The sequence below is a fragment of the Haemorhous mexicanus genome, chromosome 1 (assembly GCF_027477595.1).
Source record: "Haemorhous mexicanus isolate bHaeMex1 chromosome 1, bHaeMex1.pri, whole genome shotgun sequence".
NCBI classification, from domain to species: Eukaryota; Metazoa; Chordata; class Aves; order Passeriformes; family Fringillidae; genus Haemorhous; species Haemorhous mexicanus.
The window spans coordinates 2,872,769-2,888,342 of record NC_082341.1 but is presented as its reverse complement, the minus strand read 5'-3'; the positions used below and the strand labels follow the sequence as shown (position 1 = coordinate 2,888,342).

Sequence of the window (15,574 nt, the reverse complement as noted above, 5' to 3'; positions counted from 1 at the left end):
TAAAGTACTGTCTTCATTTCCTTTTCAAACCAGGAAAGCTTTCTCCATCCACAACTTCTGGCAAGGAGTTCTAAGGTTCAGCTGCCCACAGCATGAAGAAACATCTCTTCTTCCTCTGTATTAATATTGAAATATGCAAATCCACACTGACCTTCTTTTCTATGTCTGTTGTTTGGGTTTTTGGCTTTTTTTTTTTTTTTTTTTGATGAATTTACTCTGAGTTCTCCTGTCTTTGCCATGTTATCATGGCTTACATACAAGTAATTTCCATTGCCCCTGCTGTCCCTGTGCCATGAACGCTGAGCAAACCCGGAGCCTCTGGGTTTCCTCTTCCACTCCCCGGCTCACGCTCCAAGGACAAAGAAAGCAGCCGCATCCTCGAGGCTGCTCCCAGCAGCTTTTCACTTTCTGCCCAGCTTTTACAGGTGCTTAAACGGACACAACTGCTTGAAGTCTTCTGACACCCTGCTGCTCATCCCTGTCCCGCTCTGCCACGGTGGTTTTGGTGAGGGCAGATCAGAGAATGAAGGCAGAAATAAGAGGAGATTCACCCACTCCTCCGTGTGAGCTCTGTCACGGAGCCCCGGGGCAGGCGGTGCAACCAAAGGAGGAGTTCAGGAGGAGGTGAGAGTGTTTTAAGCTTTGAGGAGGTTTCACGTTACGTTCACCCTGGAGTCAAGCAGCAGTTCGGAATATTTTTATCAGCAGGGAGCCCCGAGTACTTTGAGTTTTAAAAGCCTGAAGAACATAAGCAATAAACCAGATGTGCTTTCTGTCTGCTAAATGCAGCCCCATCACTGAGGTTTCATTCTGTGTCCATTTACAGTCCATGTGAAACGGGGACTACAGGGCATGATGCCTCTGGAAAGGGAATTAATAATCAATTACACATTTATACTGGCAAAGAATCCCACCATTGTGATCCTTAAGTGACCAGAATGGGAATAAGCTTTGATTTTATTATATTACTTCCTACTTCCCTCTGCCAGGAAGAGCTGCCTGGCAAGGCAGGGCAAGCAGAGCGAGATCTGCACCCCAGCTCAGGCAAGGACCAGGGGCATGGTGCTGAAACAGAGCCCTCAAGCCCAGGGCTGCAGGTTCATGGGCAAAAACTCCAAGCAGGAATTCTCAGGTTTCCATAGCAGCCTGCTCCAAGGTTTCAGCTGCCCTGCACCAGGGCTGACCCCGAGCACCTGCAGCTAAAGGCTGGGAGGGGCAGGGAGGAGGCTGCAGAACCTGTTGGTGCGCTCAGGGCTGTGACAGTCACCTCCTTTCCCACCACATTGTATTTGTCGGGAATGTCTCGATGAGGGCAGGAATGATGAATTTGACTTTATGTTTTTAGAAGGCTAATTTATTACTTTATGATACTATATTATATTAAAGAATACTGTATTAAACTAAAGAATACAGAAAGGATATTTACTCAATGCTAAAAAGATAATAATGAAACTCCTGACTCTTTCCAGAGTCCCGACACAACTTGGCCCTGATTGGCCAAAGAGTGAAAACAACTCACAGCAGAATGCAATGGAACAATCACCTGTGGGTAAACAATCTCCAAACACATTTTACACAAGCAAAACACAGGAGGAGCAAATGAGATAAGAATTGTTTTCCTTTTCTCTGAGGCTCCTCAGCTTCCCAAGAGAAAAATCCTGGGTGAAGGGATTTTTTCAGGGAATGTGAATGCTACACCCACAACGTTACAAAGGTCCCGCTGTGGAGGAGCAGGTGTGAAATGCTTGGTGCACAGATATCGTCCCTCAGAGGGCACATTCACCTCAAGGTGTCCAGGGGCCACCAGTCTGGGGTGCAAAGCTCTGCAGATGCTCCCAAGAGGCTCTGCTGTGCTGGGATCACACCAAAAGGGCAGCCAGCAGGGCAGTGACATGGCAGGGCTTCTGTCCCCTTCAATGAAGTGTCAGGGCTTCTGTCCCCTGCTGTCCCCTCTAAAAGGGCCACAAAGATGTTCTGAGGACTGCAGCACTTCTGCTCTGGAGCCAGGCTGAGAGACTTAGAGAACAGAAGGCTCCAGGGAGACTTTAGAGCAATTTCCAGTAGCTAAAGGGGCTCTAGGAGAGCTGGAGAGGGACTTGGGACAAGAGCCTGGAGTGACAGGACTAGGGGGCTTCCCACTGCCTGAGGGAAGGGTGAGATGGGATATTGGGAAGAAATTCTTGGCTCTTGAGGGTGCCGAGGCCCTGGCACAGGGTGCCCAGAGAAGCTGTGCCTGCCCTGGATCCCTGGAAGTGTCCAAGGCCAGGCTGGACAGGGCTTGGAGCACCCTGGGATAGTGGGAGGTGTCCCTGCCATGGCAGGAGGTGGAACTGGATGATCCCTTCCAGCCCAGGCCACTCTGTGATTCTATGAAAGATGTTGGCAGTCACTTCATCCATCTGGGACTGTGGCTGAGAATGAGGGGACAATCCTGTGTGCAAGGCAGAGACCTAACCCTGAGAGTGCAGGACAGAGCCAGGGCACTCAGGTGGGGCAGTGACCTGGAGGGGAATGGAAATGCAGGTGAGAACCCCTGAGAGCCTCCCAGTGTGGGCCTGGTCCCACAGCACCTGGGCAAGGGGAGCACAGCAGGTCCAGTGACAGTGAACAAGAGTCCAGCAGATGCCAGACAAATCCAGAGCATGGAGGCAGGTCCAGGAAGACAGGAGCAGGTCAGGATCAGCCAGGCAAAATATGGGGGACACAGAGACCTCAGCATCCCTCAGGCAAGGGAATGAGCTTCAGTGAAGCTCCTGAAATACAGGAAAGAGACCCCAGACAGGTCCTCCCACACACTCACAGCTCAGCAGAAAGACCCAAGGCTATGGCAGAACCTCATCAGAACTCCCCCAGGACAGGCAGCCACAACCCCAGGGAAGAGAGGAGGCTGCAGAGCTCACTAGTGCATGCAAGGCCCCGAGGAGGTCTCCTCTCTCCCTGTACATCCTCTTGTCATGCTGCATTAACATTTAGGTCCAGACACAGGCCAGGAGTCTCTCCAGCTGTCTGGGACAGTGAGGGAGCTGTTTGCAGCTTTGTGCTCCTTAAAACAGAGCCTACCTCTCTCTCTTCCATTTCCCCCTATAATTCACAGCACCTTCATGATTTAAAAATTGTCAACTTCTTCATACTGGAAAGCTTAGGTGTTGGGAACTAACAGGTCATTCAGAATAAATGTTATGACAGTTCTTCCATCATTGCTGCTTCTCCTCCTCCTCCTCAGGAGGTGCTGTGGTAGCTGAAAGCACTGACAGGACATGGTTTAAAAGCTCAGCCATTTTTCTACCCCACAAATTAGCTAATTGACAGTATCTCTACCTGTAAATACCAGGGTTCATCCTCTGACCTGAGAGCAGGGCTCCTGTTGATGCAGCTGAACTGTGCTCCTGCTCTCCCCACAGGACAGGCTGGCTCCTTCCTTCTGCTGGTCCGTGGCTCTCTCAGAGCCCGAGTCAGTCAGGAGATGCCAACAGCATCCCAAAGTGATGCCAACACCTGCACAGTACAGCCACAGAGAAGTGTGTGTCCACACCAGTGTCTGACCATCTTCACTGGTTTGTAGGTGTGCATGTAGTCCTTGGGGTGGATATGTACTTAATTCTTTGTAAGATTTGATTCTAAAAACTGTCTCATTTTCTCCTCTGATTCCCAACTCAAAAAGGGAGAATTTCAATGTATCTGCCATCCACAGGTTGCTGACTTTTACTTCCCCCTCTTACATGACAAGTTAGAGACTGTAGGGTGAAATACTTGGGGGAAAATCCAATCCCGAATGAAGTCAGACAGGACAATTTCCTCATCCCTTTTAGCTCTCACTGTCTGAGGACTTGGGTGCTGATACGTTTGCCTTTTCCAGCTTTGGTTTTTTTTGCCTGACCTGTGTCACTGACCAGTCTGGCTGAGCTGGGGGTCCAGCTTTTCCCTCAGTGCCAGCATGTAGGAATGCAGCACTTCAGAGAGGCAGGAACGACCTTGGTTTGCAGCATCTCCTGTCCCCTGTGGCACTGTCAGACACCAGATAAAGAGCCTCTGTGCTTGATGAGTGCTCTTGCTTTCTCTGAGCCAGAAGGAATATTTCAATTTCACAGCCTGAGTTTCTCTTCTTAACCCTTCCCCTGCTCTCAGGGTATTTTTATTCTTCCCAGTCTCCAAGAAGATTCAGACTGCAGGTTATGTTTGACTAATTAGCAGTAGGCAAATACGCAGTTTTATAATGTTCAAAGAACCTTTTTTCCCCCTGGGGATTCTTAGAATTAGTGATTTAGAGTAACAACATCATCCACCACACAAACACACTTCATGCTGAATGCACAGTAATGGAGAGCTGCAAATTTAAAAAAAGCTTATCAAAAGTGGCCAGGGATAATTAGAGAGGGAATTAAGGTCTGGCAGCAGCAGCCAGGAGCACCAGAGCTCACAGCCCTCCTAAAATGCTGTTGTTTAATGAATCCTGATGACAGGATTCACACAGGAGGAGGAACTGTGGCACCTGCAGTGAGTGACAGTACTGGAGTAGCACACCCTGCTCATCCAAAGAGAGAGGAACAGTTACTGCTCCTTCCAGCCCTGCTTCATGTCCCTGTCCACAGGGATGCAACCTTTGAGTTGTCTCATGGATCCACTGAATCATTTTGATGGAAAAGATCTCTAAGATCATCAAGTCCTACCATTAAGCCAGCACTGCCCATTCACCACCAAACCATGTCCCCAAGTGCCACATCCACCCATTTTTGGAACATTTTCAGGGACGTGTTTTACTACAATGTGTAAAATATGAGGTTTTAAGGTTCAAAATTCTGGGATAATGGGAAACCAAGGAAAATCCTTTCCAGAGCAAAGGTACTTTGCAGATATCACAACAGGAGAGTAAAGCAAACATATGAATCCCTGCAAGCATTTCTTAAGAAAGCACCCCAGCTGTCTTTGCTTTAAAAATCTTAGAGGCTTTAATTTGGGTTTATGATCCTTTGGGGTTGGACTGGGGGGATGAGCATCTGGAGGTGATGTATCCAGATACCACAGAAACTGTGCCATGACAGGGACACCTCCCACTACCCCAGGGTGCTCCAAGCCCTGTCCAACCTGGCCTGGGACACTTCCAGTGGTGGAACAGCCACAACTTCCATGGACAACCTGTGCCAAGGCCAGAAACTTCCCCATCTTGCTGCCACATCCTTTAAAACCTCATTGCAGCCTGATCCAGAGCTGCTTCCTGAGCAATGCCCACACATCCCTTGTGTGGCATTCACATTTTCTGAAAAAATCCTTTTGCCCAGGATTCTTCTCCTGGGAAGCTGAGAAGCCTCAGAGAAAAAGAAAACAATTCTCATATCATTTGCTTCTCCTGTGTTGTGCTCATGTGGAATGTGTTTGGAGATTGTTCACCCACAGGTGATTGTTCCATTGCATTCTGGTGTGAGTTGTTTTCACTCTTTGCCCAATCAGGGCCAAGTTGTGTCGGGACTCTGGAGAGAGTCAGGAGTTTTCATTATTATCTTTTTAGCCTTCTGTAAATATCCTTTCTGTATTCTTTAGTATAGTATAGTATCCTTTAATATAATACAGTATTATAAAGTAATAAATTAGCCTTCTGAGAACATGGAGTCAGATGCACCATTCCTGCCTTTGTTGGGGCATTTCCCTGCAAATACAATACCCTTGCAGCCTGCAGAACAAATATTTAGTGGGTATTAAGCAGGGAAGGATGTAGAAAATGACAATGTGCTCACATTTACACAAATCCCACAAGTCACGGAGCCAGGCTCAGCCTTACAGGGGGTTTCAGTGTTGTTTTCTCAATTTTCTTCCCAAGAGCCCACATTTCACTGCTCTCAGCAAATGATGCCTTTGCTCACAAATATTGTTCCTTCCAGAAACCTCCCTTCTAGGACAAAGCTCATCCAACCGTGGCACTACAGCATTCCAGTTACATTTAATCCAAATTAACTTGTCTCCGTTTTCACACATCAGATACCACCAGTGCTGGTAACAGCCCATAAAACTGCAAGGGAGACACCAAAGCACCAGGAAAATTATTCAGAAAGTCTGCTCCATTAGGGAGAGAACAAACCAAAAGAAAATCACCAGCCTCAGGAACAGAAAATGAGCTGTGTCCCTCAAACATGATGTTTGCTGGGAATAATGTGGCATATTCATGCTGACTTTTGCAAATGCTGCAATTACTGTCTGGCTGCCCTAAATAGTCCCATTTATCTTGGGAGGCTTTCTCTGCTCTGTGTGATTTTTCACGGCTCTTCCTCAGAGCTGTTTGCTCCCCAGCAGAGTTGTTTACATGCTCATTATTTTTATGGTTTTCCCGTTCATTTCCCTGTAAGTAGAACAGCAAATAAAAGGTGGAGAGAGGGTGAGTTCCTGCCAGGGGTCAGTGGCAGCTCAGTCAGGCCAAGCAGCAGAAGGTGGTTCTGACAGCGGGTTCATCCTACAATTGTTTGAGACAAGTCAATGGCTGAGGTGGACTTTAGAGAAGGAAAATGATTGATGTGGTGCTCGGGCAGGAAAACAGGAAGAAAATTAAGGCAGAGACACAGTTTTACTTCAAGAAATAAATTGCTTTCACCTCAGAATTAAAGGACACATTATTCACATTTATAGCACCAGGAGGATTTGATTCAGCCACACCTTACTTGTCAGTGCTAGCAGGGATGCAGGAGAAAATGGGGCCATGGAGATGTGATTAAATACCCTTTAAAGAAGTTTTCCAATTATTTTCATTGGCTCATATGTTCTAACTAGACCCAGGTGCATCCAGTGTTTGGGTCAGAAATTACACTCAAAACCTTTTCCTGTTCTGTGGGTTTCAGTTTGGTCAGCTCTGCAGATGTTGGTCAGCAGCACTGAAGTGGCAAGCACTTGAAACATTTTCTAGTGTAGCCAGGACCTAAAAGCCTAAGCAGAAAGAGTCACAGAATGGAATCACAGAACTGTTTAGGTTGTTAAGGTCCTCTAAAATCAAAATTAACCATTAACACCGCCAAGGCCACCACTAAACCATGTCTCTAAGTGCTACATCTAAACAACTTTTAAACCCTTCCAGGAATGGTGACACTCCCATGTCCCTGGGCATCCTGTTCCAATGCCTGACCACCCTTCCCATGAAGAAATCTTCCCTAATATCCAGTCTAAACTTCCCCGGGTGCAACTTGAGGCCATTTCCTCTCGTTCTGTCACTGTTCCCTGGGAGAAGGGACCAATCCCAAGCTGGCTGCAGCCCCCAGTCAGGGAATTGTAGAGATCAAAAGTCCCCTCTGAGCCTCCTTTTCTCTGGAATCTCCAGTTTGGGGTTCATATACAAACCTATATGTAGGTTTACAACTGTTTATTGCCTTAGAAGCTGAGGCTGAATCTGTGCAGCCACTCCTGTGTTGATCCTGATTTATGTTTACAGACATTGTGTGATTTTATCACTCCTTCATTTACCCACATCCATTAACACATCTGACTGTCTAGTTAGATACCACCTGGCAGCAACAGCTTCATGGCTGGATTTTCCCTCATTCTGTTCCTTAATTCACCATTAAAACTTCATTATTATTGTGATGGTAAAAGGCTTAGTTATTCATTATTACTGTCCCAAAGGCCAGGCAGATCCCCTGGACAAACACTTGGCAGATCTGAGCACCAGGACTAAATCTAATAGGGTGATGTAGAAACAGAACATAACAGAAATTATTTCCAGCTGATCCATAATCCTCCAACAGAAAAGCAAATTTATCTGTCTTTGACTGACAAGAACACAATTTGATCAGCTGCAGGTACAGGATACCTCACCTACATGACACCTGCAAAAGATGATCTTTAAAAGGTCTGATCCCACTCAAACTTTTATATGATTTTTGAAATCTCTGTGTGGTTTCTCACATGGCCAATCCTAATTTCTCGCACTGGGAGGGAAATTTTGTCATGCATTGGAAGCAAGCAGGCTGGAGTTTGGCTGCTTCCTAATTCACATTTTATTTACATGTTTAAATTCAGATTGTACTTTAAGCTCCTATCTTATCATAAGGCAAACTCTTCCTATGCAGAGGCATAAATAAGATTTTCACTACATCCTGCCAGAGTTTTATATATCTCTGTCCACCAAGATATCTTTTAGTATCAAATTAAGTGAGGCACTGAACTCCCAGCACAGATATTTTGCTGCTGCTGCAGGAAAGAGAAATTGTCATTCCCAAACAGATCAATGCAGTTTCCTGTCTCTGACAGTGGCCAGTGCTGAATGTTTCAGAAGACAATATAAATCCTTCCCTTCTTCCAACCTGCTCTATCCATAAGTGCACACACTGCACTTAATTGTTCAAGCCAGAAAAATAATACCTTCCTAACCTTAGCTGATTGTAATTGCATAGAGCTTTATTTATATCACCATCAATATTCCTCTGGATGGGTATTACCAGCACTGCTACCAGGAGGCACAGAGTGTTTTATTACTGCTGTTCTCTGAAGGCACTGTGCCAACCCAGGATTTCTGGCAATCCTTCATTCCCCGACAGAAACCGCCCACTTTGCTGGAACTCCCTGCAGGAATCCATCCTGCCTGGGCCCACAAGCCAGAATTTCACAGGGTCATCGAATCACTGAATTATTTGGGAAGGAATGGACCTGAAAGATCATCATCTTCCAACCCCCTTGCCATGGGCAGGGACATCTTCCACTGTCCCAGGCTGCTCCAAGCCCCGTCCAGCCTGGCCTTGGACACTTGCAAGGACCCAGGGGCAGCCACAGCTTCTCTGGGCACCCTGTGCCAGGGCCTGCCCACCCTCACAAGGAGCAATTCCTTCCCAATATCCCACCTAACCCTGCCCTCTCTTAGTTTGAAGCCATTCCCCCTATTGCTGTCACTCTGGGCCCTTCTCCAAATTCCCTCTCCAGCTCTCCTGGAGCCCCTTTAGGGCTCTGAGGTCACCCCAGACCTTTCTCTGTTCTCCAAGTGAACACCCCCAGCTCTCCCAGCCTGGTTCCAGAAGAAGAAGATGCTCCAGCCCTTGGAGCATCTCCATGACCTCCTCTGGACCAGCTCCTACAGATCCATGTCTGTCTTGCACTGAGGACTCCAGAGCGGGACAGGGCACCCCCAGGTGGGGTCTCACGAAGACAGAGTAGAGGGGCAGAATCATCTCCCTTGCCTGCTGACCTGAATTTTTCTGTGCCCTCATTTGTTACCAGGATTCTCTGTTCCTTCCTCAGGTTCAAGAGCAGGGAGCTGTTCCCTTTTGCCTACTCAGATCCTCTGTGAATTCCCCAGCTCGCTGCAGCCACGGCTCTGCCAACTGCTCAGCTTTTCCTTACTGGCACTGCTCTTGCTGTTATTATCGCTCTGCTCTGGAGCCTCAGCTGCAGATTCACTGCTTTAACACCAGAACAAAGCACTGTATCAATTAGTTTGACCTCCCAGCTCACAGGGGCCACTACATTTCACCCAGTTCCCTTCAAGCTGTGCCTTGAATTCTTTATTTTTAAAGCAGTGGCAGCTGTATGGATTTATCCATTCCCGACACGGCTTTGTGTGGAGTCAGCGTGGTTTCCATATGATTTAATGGTTCAGGACCAGCAGTGCATACAAATGGAGCTGCACTTGTTCCAGGGCCAATTTGGTTCTCAGAGCGATGCAGAGCTCAGCTGGTTCTGCCTGGAGCCAGCTCCAGCCTCTCTGTGCCACATGTCACACCCCTGGAGGAGAAGTTTGGGACAGCAGTGACAAGGTGTCCCACCAGCACTATGTGAAGTCATTTCTGGCTCAGCACAGCAAAGTGATGAATCTCTGCCGCTCTGCAGAGCTGCTTTGATGGTCCCCAGCACAGGCAGGGCCCCGAATCTCTGCCTATATTTGCATCTCAGCTAATTAACAATCCCTCCTGCGAGCTGCAGAAGCTGTCTGAGCTAAAGCTAACAAGCTCTGAAGCACCTGAGCTGACTCAGATTCAAGCGTTTCAAGCTGCATAACAGAGTGTTCTCAGATGGTGCTGGGTGAGAATATCGAGCTGGATTTACACATCTTTAATAATGCAAAGGCAAAAAGGTAAATTAAACTTCAGGGGGAAAAAAGAAAGGGAAAAATCTAGGGGAGAGGAATCATGGTGCCATGTTCCCCTCAAAAAGGTATTAATTAAATATTAGTTCCAATCGGAGTGATCCTGGGGATATCACAGCCTCTTACAGGGTTGTGTGGTTGCCTCCAGCAATACACACGAATTTTCTTTTTCTACTTGCTCAGTACCATTTTTTATTTCTAATCTCTGCCTTGGTGTCGCTTCTGAACAAGAGCAGGCTTTTAGGCAAAATTGCCTTATCCCTTTTCCCGACAGCAGACTGATAGAGGTTGTCAAAGTCCCTACCAAAAGCTCTCCGTTGTCACCCACTCTGAGAGCTCAGGATTTAATAGGAAAGACAAGAGGCACGGGGAGACAGATGGGAGATGGCAAGAACACAGTAACACAAACAGTCTAATTTTATTGGGAAGGGTAAAAACTCCCTTGTGCTGCTGTTCTGCAGCATGTCCCACTTACTGGCTTTCCACGTAAGATTCCACATGCAGAACCAGACATGGCATCATTAACCTCCACAATCTCCCAAATTCACTGGTTAATTATACACTGCAGAAACGAACTTCTTGTTTTTGACCTAGTTTAAACGCTACTGAGTGGGTAAATCATGTCTGATATGAGGTAATACACTTCTGCCTTTGCATAAAGAATAGTTTTGAGTGCTAGCAAGACATCAGGGTGGGAGTTTTTTTCATAATTCTGAATTATAATTATATACCCTGAAGTAAATGAAAAAAAATAAAATCACTTTGGGATTGGGATCAGGCCAAGAGTGATCTTGAGACATTCCCAAGACCCCAACCCACACATCAGGCATTTATTAGTTAAGGAGATGTAAAATCATCAACCCTGTTATCTACACACAGTAGAATATTTTTAAAATTGTATTATTTTTGTAAAATTATTTGGGGAGAACTCATACTAATGCAGGCATGGGTGCAAATAAGCATGTAGGTAGACAGGAAGGTTGTGGAAGTAGGAATCACCCTGCGGCAGCTGGGATGAAATGTGGGTTTCAAGACCTGAAGAAGCCACAAGCACAGGAATATTCCCTGCCCCATTAAGCAATTCACACATAATGGATTAATGAGTTGCTGATATTTCTATCACGCTGGGACAGTCATTAACAAATTCTGTTTACTGCCTGGATAGCAGATGGGGCCACCTACTCATGCCAGGGATGAAAACACTCCTAAAGCTTCAGGCCAGCACGGCGGGATGCTCAGTAATCCTTCAGGAAGTGTGTTAGTGGTTCAGGTATTAAGTGGGTTCACAGGAAATCCCAGGGGAAAGGGAAGCCTGGGTGAAGAGAACCACAGGCAGCCTTGGGATGTCTGAGGTTACAGATACCCCTGTACCCTGTCCAAGTGTGTCCCCACATCAATGCTCCTTCCCAGAAAAAGTCCTTGGGTAAAAGCTTTGCTTGAGATGTGCTATCTCCTCCCCTTTGGCTCTCTAAACTCAAATGCTGACCTGGGGATTTTTTTAATGAAGCCCCTTTTTGCTGTTCAGATAAAGTGCCTTTCACTTTTAATTTCAAGTGTGCTCAGCACTGAGGCTTGGCATAATTAAAGCCCCTTTTCAGTTATTCCAGACAGCAATATTTACTTTTTGTAACAAATACCAAAGAAATGGCTTTGTATGACTGACTGACTGAAGGAAACACTCCAGGTGCTCATCTGTTCTTCGGTAACAAGTTTTTTTAATTTAAATGTAGAGTTCTCCAGCTCTTTTTTTATCTTTCAATGCTCAAAGCCTCAGTGACCCCCGTGAACAGCTCTGAGTCAATTCTTCTCCTGGTGTCAACACTTTGCATCTCCTTCCTGGAGCGGAATCTGTATGGAACAGTGAAGAGTGAGATTTTGAACAAGCAGCCATGAATTTGTCTCACCAAAGTATTCTGAGCATCAGCCCCAAACCCAAATGACCCAGATAATGAAAAGCTTTGTTGGAAATTCCTTCTCCTCCTTGAGTAACAAACTAGGTAGGAAAATACTCAGCACCAAGGAGTAGAGCAGAGGTTTCTCAGGCACTAGATGTTTCTCACCCTCTACCAACAACTTGTGTTTTTCATTGCAGTCTCAGGTTCCACAGATGGAATTTGCAAAAAAAAAAAAAAAAAAAAAAAAAAAAGATAAGGAAAAGCCCCTACAAATACCTAAACAAAAGCTGATTAGTTCAAGCTTTCATGGCCACATGGAGACTAATAGTTATTAAGGCAATCAAAGACTGTTTGGAAATTAAAATGTGTGCCCCAGTTCAAGCAGTTTTACCCCAAAGTGCCTGCAGGCTCTGTAGCTTTGCAGCCTCCTACTTTTCAACCTTCCAGACCAAGAGGGCTCTGTATCAGGAAGAATGCAGCTTCCAGCCAAAATTTGTCAATGTGCATTCTTAGGCATGAACTGTACCACCAAGAAATCTCTAAAGTCAATTTGAGATAGGATAAAGTTGGATCCGTGGATCTCGGTGTGCTCAGAAGTTGTGTCTTGGACTGGAAAATAAATAATCAGGAAAATTCAAGGAGGCTGTTTTACAAACTTCTGGCTTATCAAAAATTAGAATGACACAGAAGCAATTATTCTTAATTGTGCTGAGTGTGGTGCCCCTCACACATCCTACACCCAGAGCCACTGCCATCAAAGGGCACTTTGTCACTGCTTTCAATGGACACAGGATGTGACCAGAGCAGCATCTGCAGCAGCTCCCAGAGAGGAACACAAGGGGAAAAAAAAAAATCTTCATTTGTAACTCAGTGTTTCATCTTTCAAAAGATCAGCTTCAGATGTGCTTCGGAAACTCTTCTTTTGGTTATCTCTTTCTTCCACCAAGCTGCATATTTATCAGCTCTGTCCTAGACATGATCTTAGGAGCTTATCTCCCAAGTGATCAGAACTTCTTTCCAATTTGCTTTTTTATTAAAATAATCAGGGCTTGAAATCAGCTTCTTTTTTTTTTATTGCTCACAATCTTTGCTATTTTCATCATGAGCAAGCAGCACATTTCCATGTATTTTTTGAGACTTTCTCTTATTTATTTGCTCATCTGCCTCTAGCAAGTTCATTCATGAAGACAGAAAAGCAAGAAACTGCAGGTGAAAGGGAATCCAGAATCTATTTGAAGATTAAAGAAATCAAGGAGATGTGGTTTCAAATTTTAATTCTGGTAAGGAATTCCTGCAGACCTCCTGCAACTCAGTAGCTTTGTTTCTCAGCTACCATGGAAAAGTGAGGCAGATAACACCCTTCTACTTTATGAGAGCATTTCACAGCCAAATAACTGAGGAACTGAGGACCAGACTTGCTCCTTTTTTTTTTTTTCACTTTGTTTTTTTCATTTTTTTGACAGCTTACCCCGTAAGTGTCCCCCCAAGGACCAGCAAACCAGCGTGACAACTCCAGTGACAGAATTCCTGAGGGACCACTTGCACAATCATTTATTATTAGACCTAATAAAGAATGACAGAGTCTGGCTGTTAAAACTTCAAGAGATCCTCAAACATTATCGTGACAGCAACCATTAAACTATAGATAAATTACATCTAAAACAATCCCACTTTGCTGCATGCCCAACTGCTAAAACATCCTGTGATTTCAGCATTGCTACTTTATTCTCAGAATGGTTTTTATTTTTTCATCTAAAACCTCTGAATTTCTCCTCAGACAAGGACATAATTGCAGATACTGCTGCCAGATAAAATTACTGCAGAGTTCTGGTTTGTACAACTTTTGGGAAACATTGGAAATAATTTGTTTTTTGAGTGCTGAGGACTAAATGTCCTTCCTGCTTAGAAAGAAACAAAACTTTCTGGAGTTACTACAGGTACTGTTACAAGAGGATTTATATAAATTAAATTAATAAACCAAAGTGGTTTAAGCTTCTGGATATCCTTGGTGTGAAGTAATTTTGCCTGAAGGATGTGTTAGGCTGAGGATTTACAGTTTTAACATTCCTTCCTAAACACTTTGACGCTTCAATTTCTCGTTACCACTTCTACACTCCAGCACGGTCCAACATTGGCAAGGCAGAATAAATAACCTATGGCCTGCTGCAATCACTAAAATGTATTTGGTTTCAATTTTTTGGAGTTTTTAAGACTGAGGCCGAGCAAGAGGCAGGATGACCCCGGGCTGGCAGCAGCCACATTCTCATCCTGAGGGGGAATGAGGAATTCATCGCAACGATCATTTTCCATCCATAATCTTCTGAGGGCTTATTTATACTCGCAAAAATATTTTTCTTTTGTGGAGAGTTGTCTTAGACACGTCAAATTAAATGGGGTGAAGGAACTGGGGGGGATCCCTCAGCACGGTCATAAGGGTGAGGGATCAGGGCAGTGAGATACCCCGACCATGGGGGTTATTTATTCTGTAAAGGTTATTTATGCAGTGTATTTATTCTGCAAAGGTTATTTATTCTCATTATGTATTCTGTAAAGCCCCTTCCTCCTCCCCGAGCCGCCTTCAAAGAGGGGAGCAAGCAAATTCCCACTCCAATTTGCACAGAGAGGGTAAAACACCAGAGGGAATCGAGCCGCTGTTTCCAGGATTCAAACTCACAGCCCACCACTTACAGGCAATTACCCCTCCCATAGGGAGAAAACATGAGTTAAGAGTTGGATTTTTAAATTTTTTTAACATTCATCGTTTTAAACGCGGCAGCGGGGAAGCTCGGTCACGCCATGTCTAGCAGGGAGCGAAGCCCCCTTCCCCTCACGGCGCCAGTTTCTTTCCCGCCCACCGCGGCAAAGCACGAGTTAAGAGCTAGATTTCTTTTTCACACTATTATAATTATTATTTAAACACCCATCACTTCAAACGCGGCACGGGGGAGGCCGCTCACGCCTTCCCTCACGGCACCGCCCCCCGGGCCCCTCACGCAGAGGGCGGGAAAGCGCGGCGGGCAGGGCGGGCAGGGGGCGTGGCCTGGCGCGGCCATTGAGGCCGGGCGGGTAATGGCGGCCGGGGGCGGCGGCGCCGCCTGGCGGCGGGGCGGGGGGGGCAGCGGGGGCTGAGGGGGCCGCGCCGTGAGGGGACAAAGCGCCGGAGCCGCCAGGTAAAACCCCGGGAGAAGGGAGCGATGGGCCGGGCTGGGAAGCGGCTGGGAGGAGGGGATGGGCCGCGCTGACGGCGCGGAGCTCGGTTGCGTGTTCGCGGCAGGAACCGCTTCCCCTCAGAGCGAGTTCCCCCCGCCGCCGGGGTCGGGGCTGAGGCGGAGCCGCCCCGCTGTAATTGAAGCCCTGGGTGAGGAGGGAGGGACGGAGGGAGGGAGGGACCGCGGGGGCTCCTTCTGTGCTTTGTGTCCAGGTGGCGAGGCCGAGGGGCGGCCATGGGGGTGCAGGACCGGCCCCAGTGCTTCTTCGAGATAGAGATCAACAGGGAGCCAGGTAAGGCTGTGTTCGGGGCTTTTAAATCACATTTTTGCCTGCATAATGGGCCCAAGCCGCTAGCAGCGACTTTGGCCATTGATGCGTTATTTCTGAGTTACTTTTTAATAACTTCGGCTGTTTTCTGGGG

The 15,574-nt window shown here is 46.5% G+C and overlaps 1 protein-coding gene across 5 annotated transcripts in view; it reads left to right on the top strand.

Annotated features, from left to right (window-relative positions):
* The first annotated feature begins 15,061 nt into the window (after positions 1 to 15,061).
* NKTR (natural killer cell triggering receptor) overlaps positions 15,062 to 15,574 on the top strand; it is a 38,187-nt gene continuing 37,674 nt past the window's right edge. For all 5 annotated transcript variants that reach the window (XM_059838510.1, XM_059838501.1, XM_059838483.1 and 2 more), the window contains exons 1-2: positions 15,062 to 15,113; positions 15,365 to 15,444. In XM_059838510.1, the coding sequence (XP_059694493.1) occupies positions 15,387 to 15,444 (58 nt within the window). In that variant the 5' untranslated portion in view covers positions 15,062 to 15,113; positions 15,365 to 15,386. The remainder of the gene's footprint in view (positions 15,114 to 15,364; positions 15,445 to 15,574) is intronic.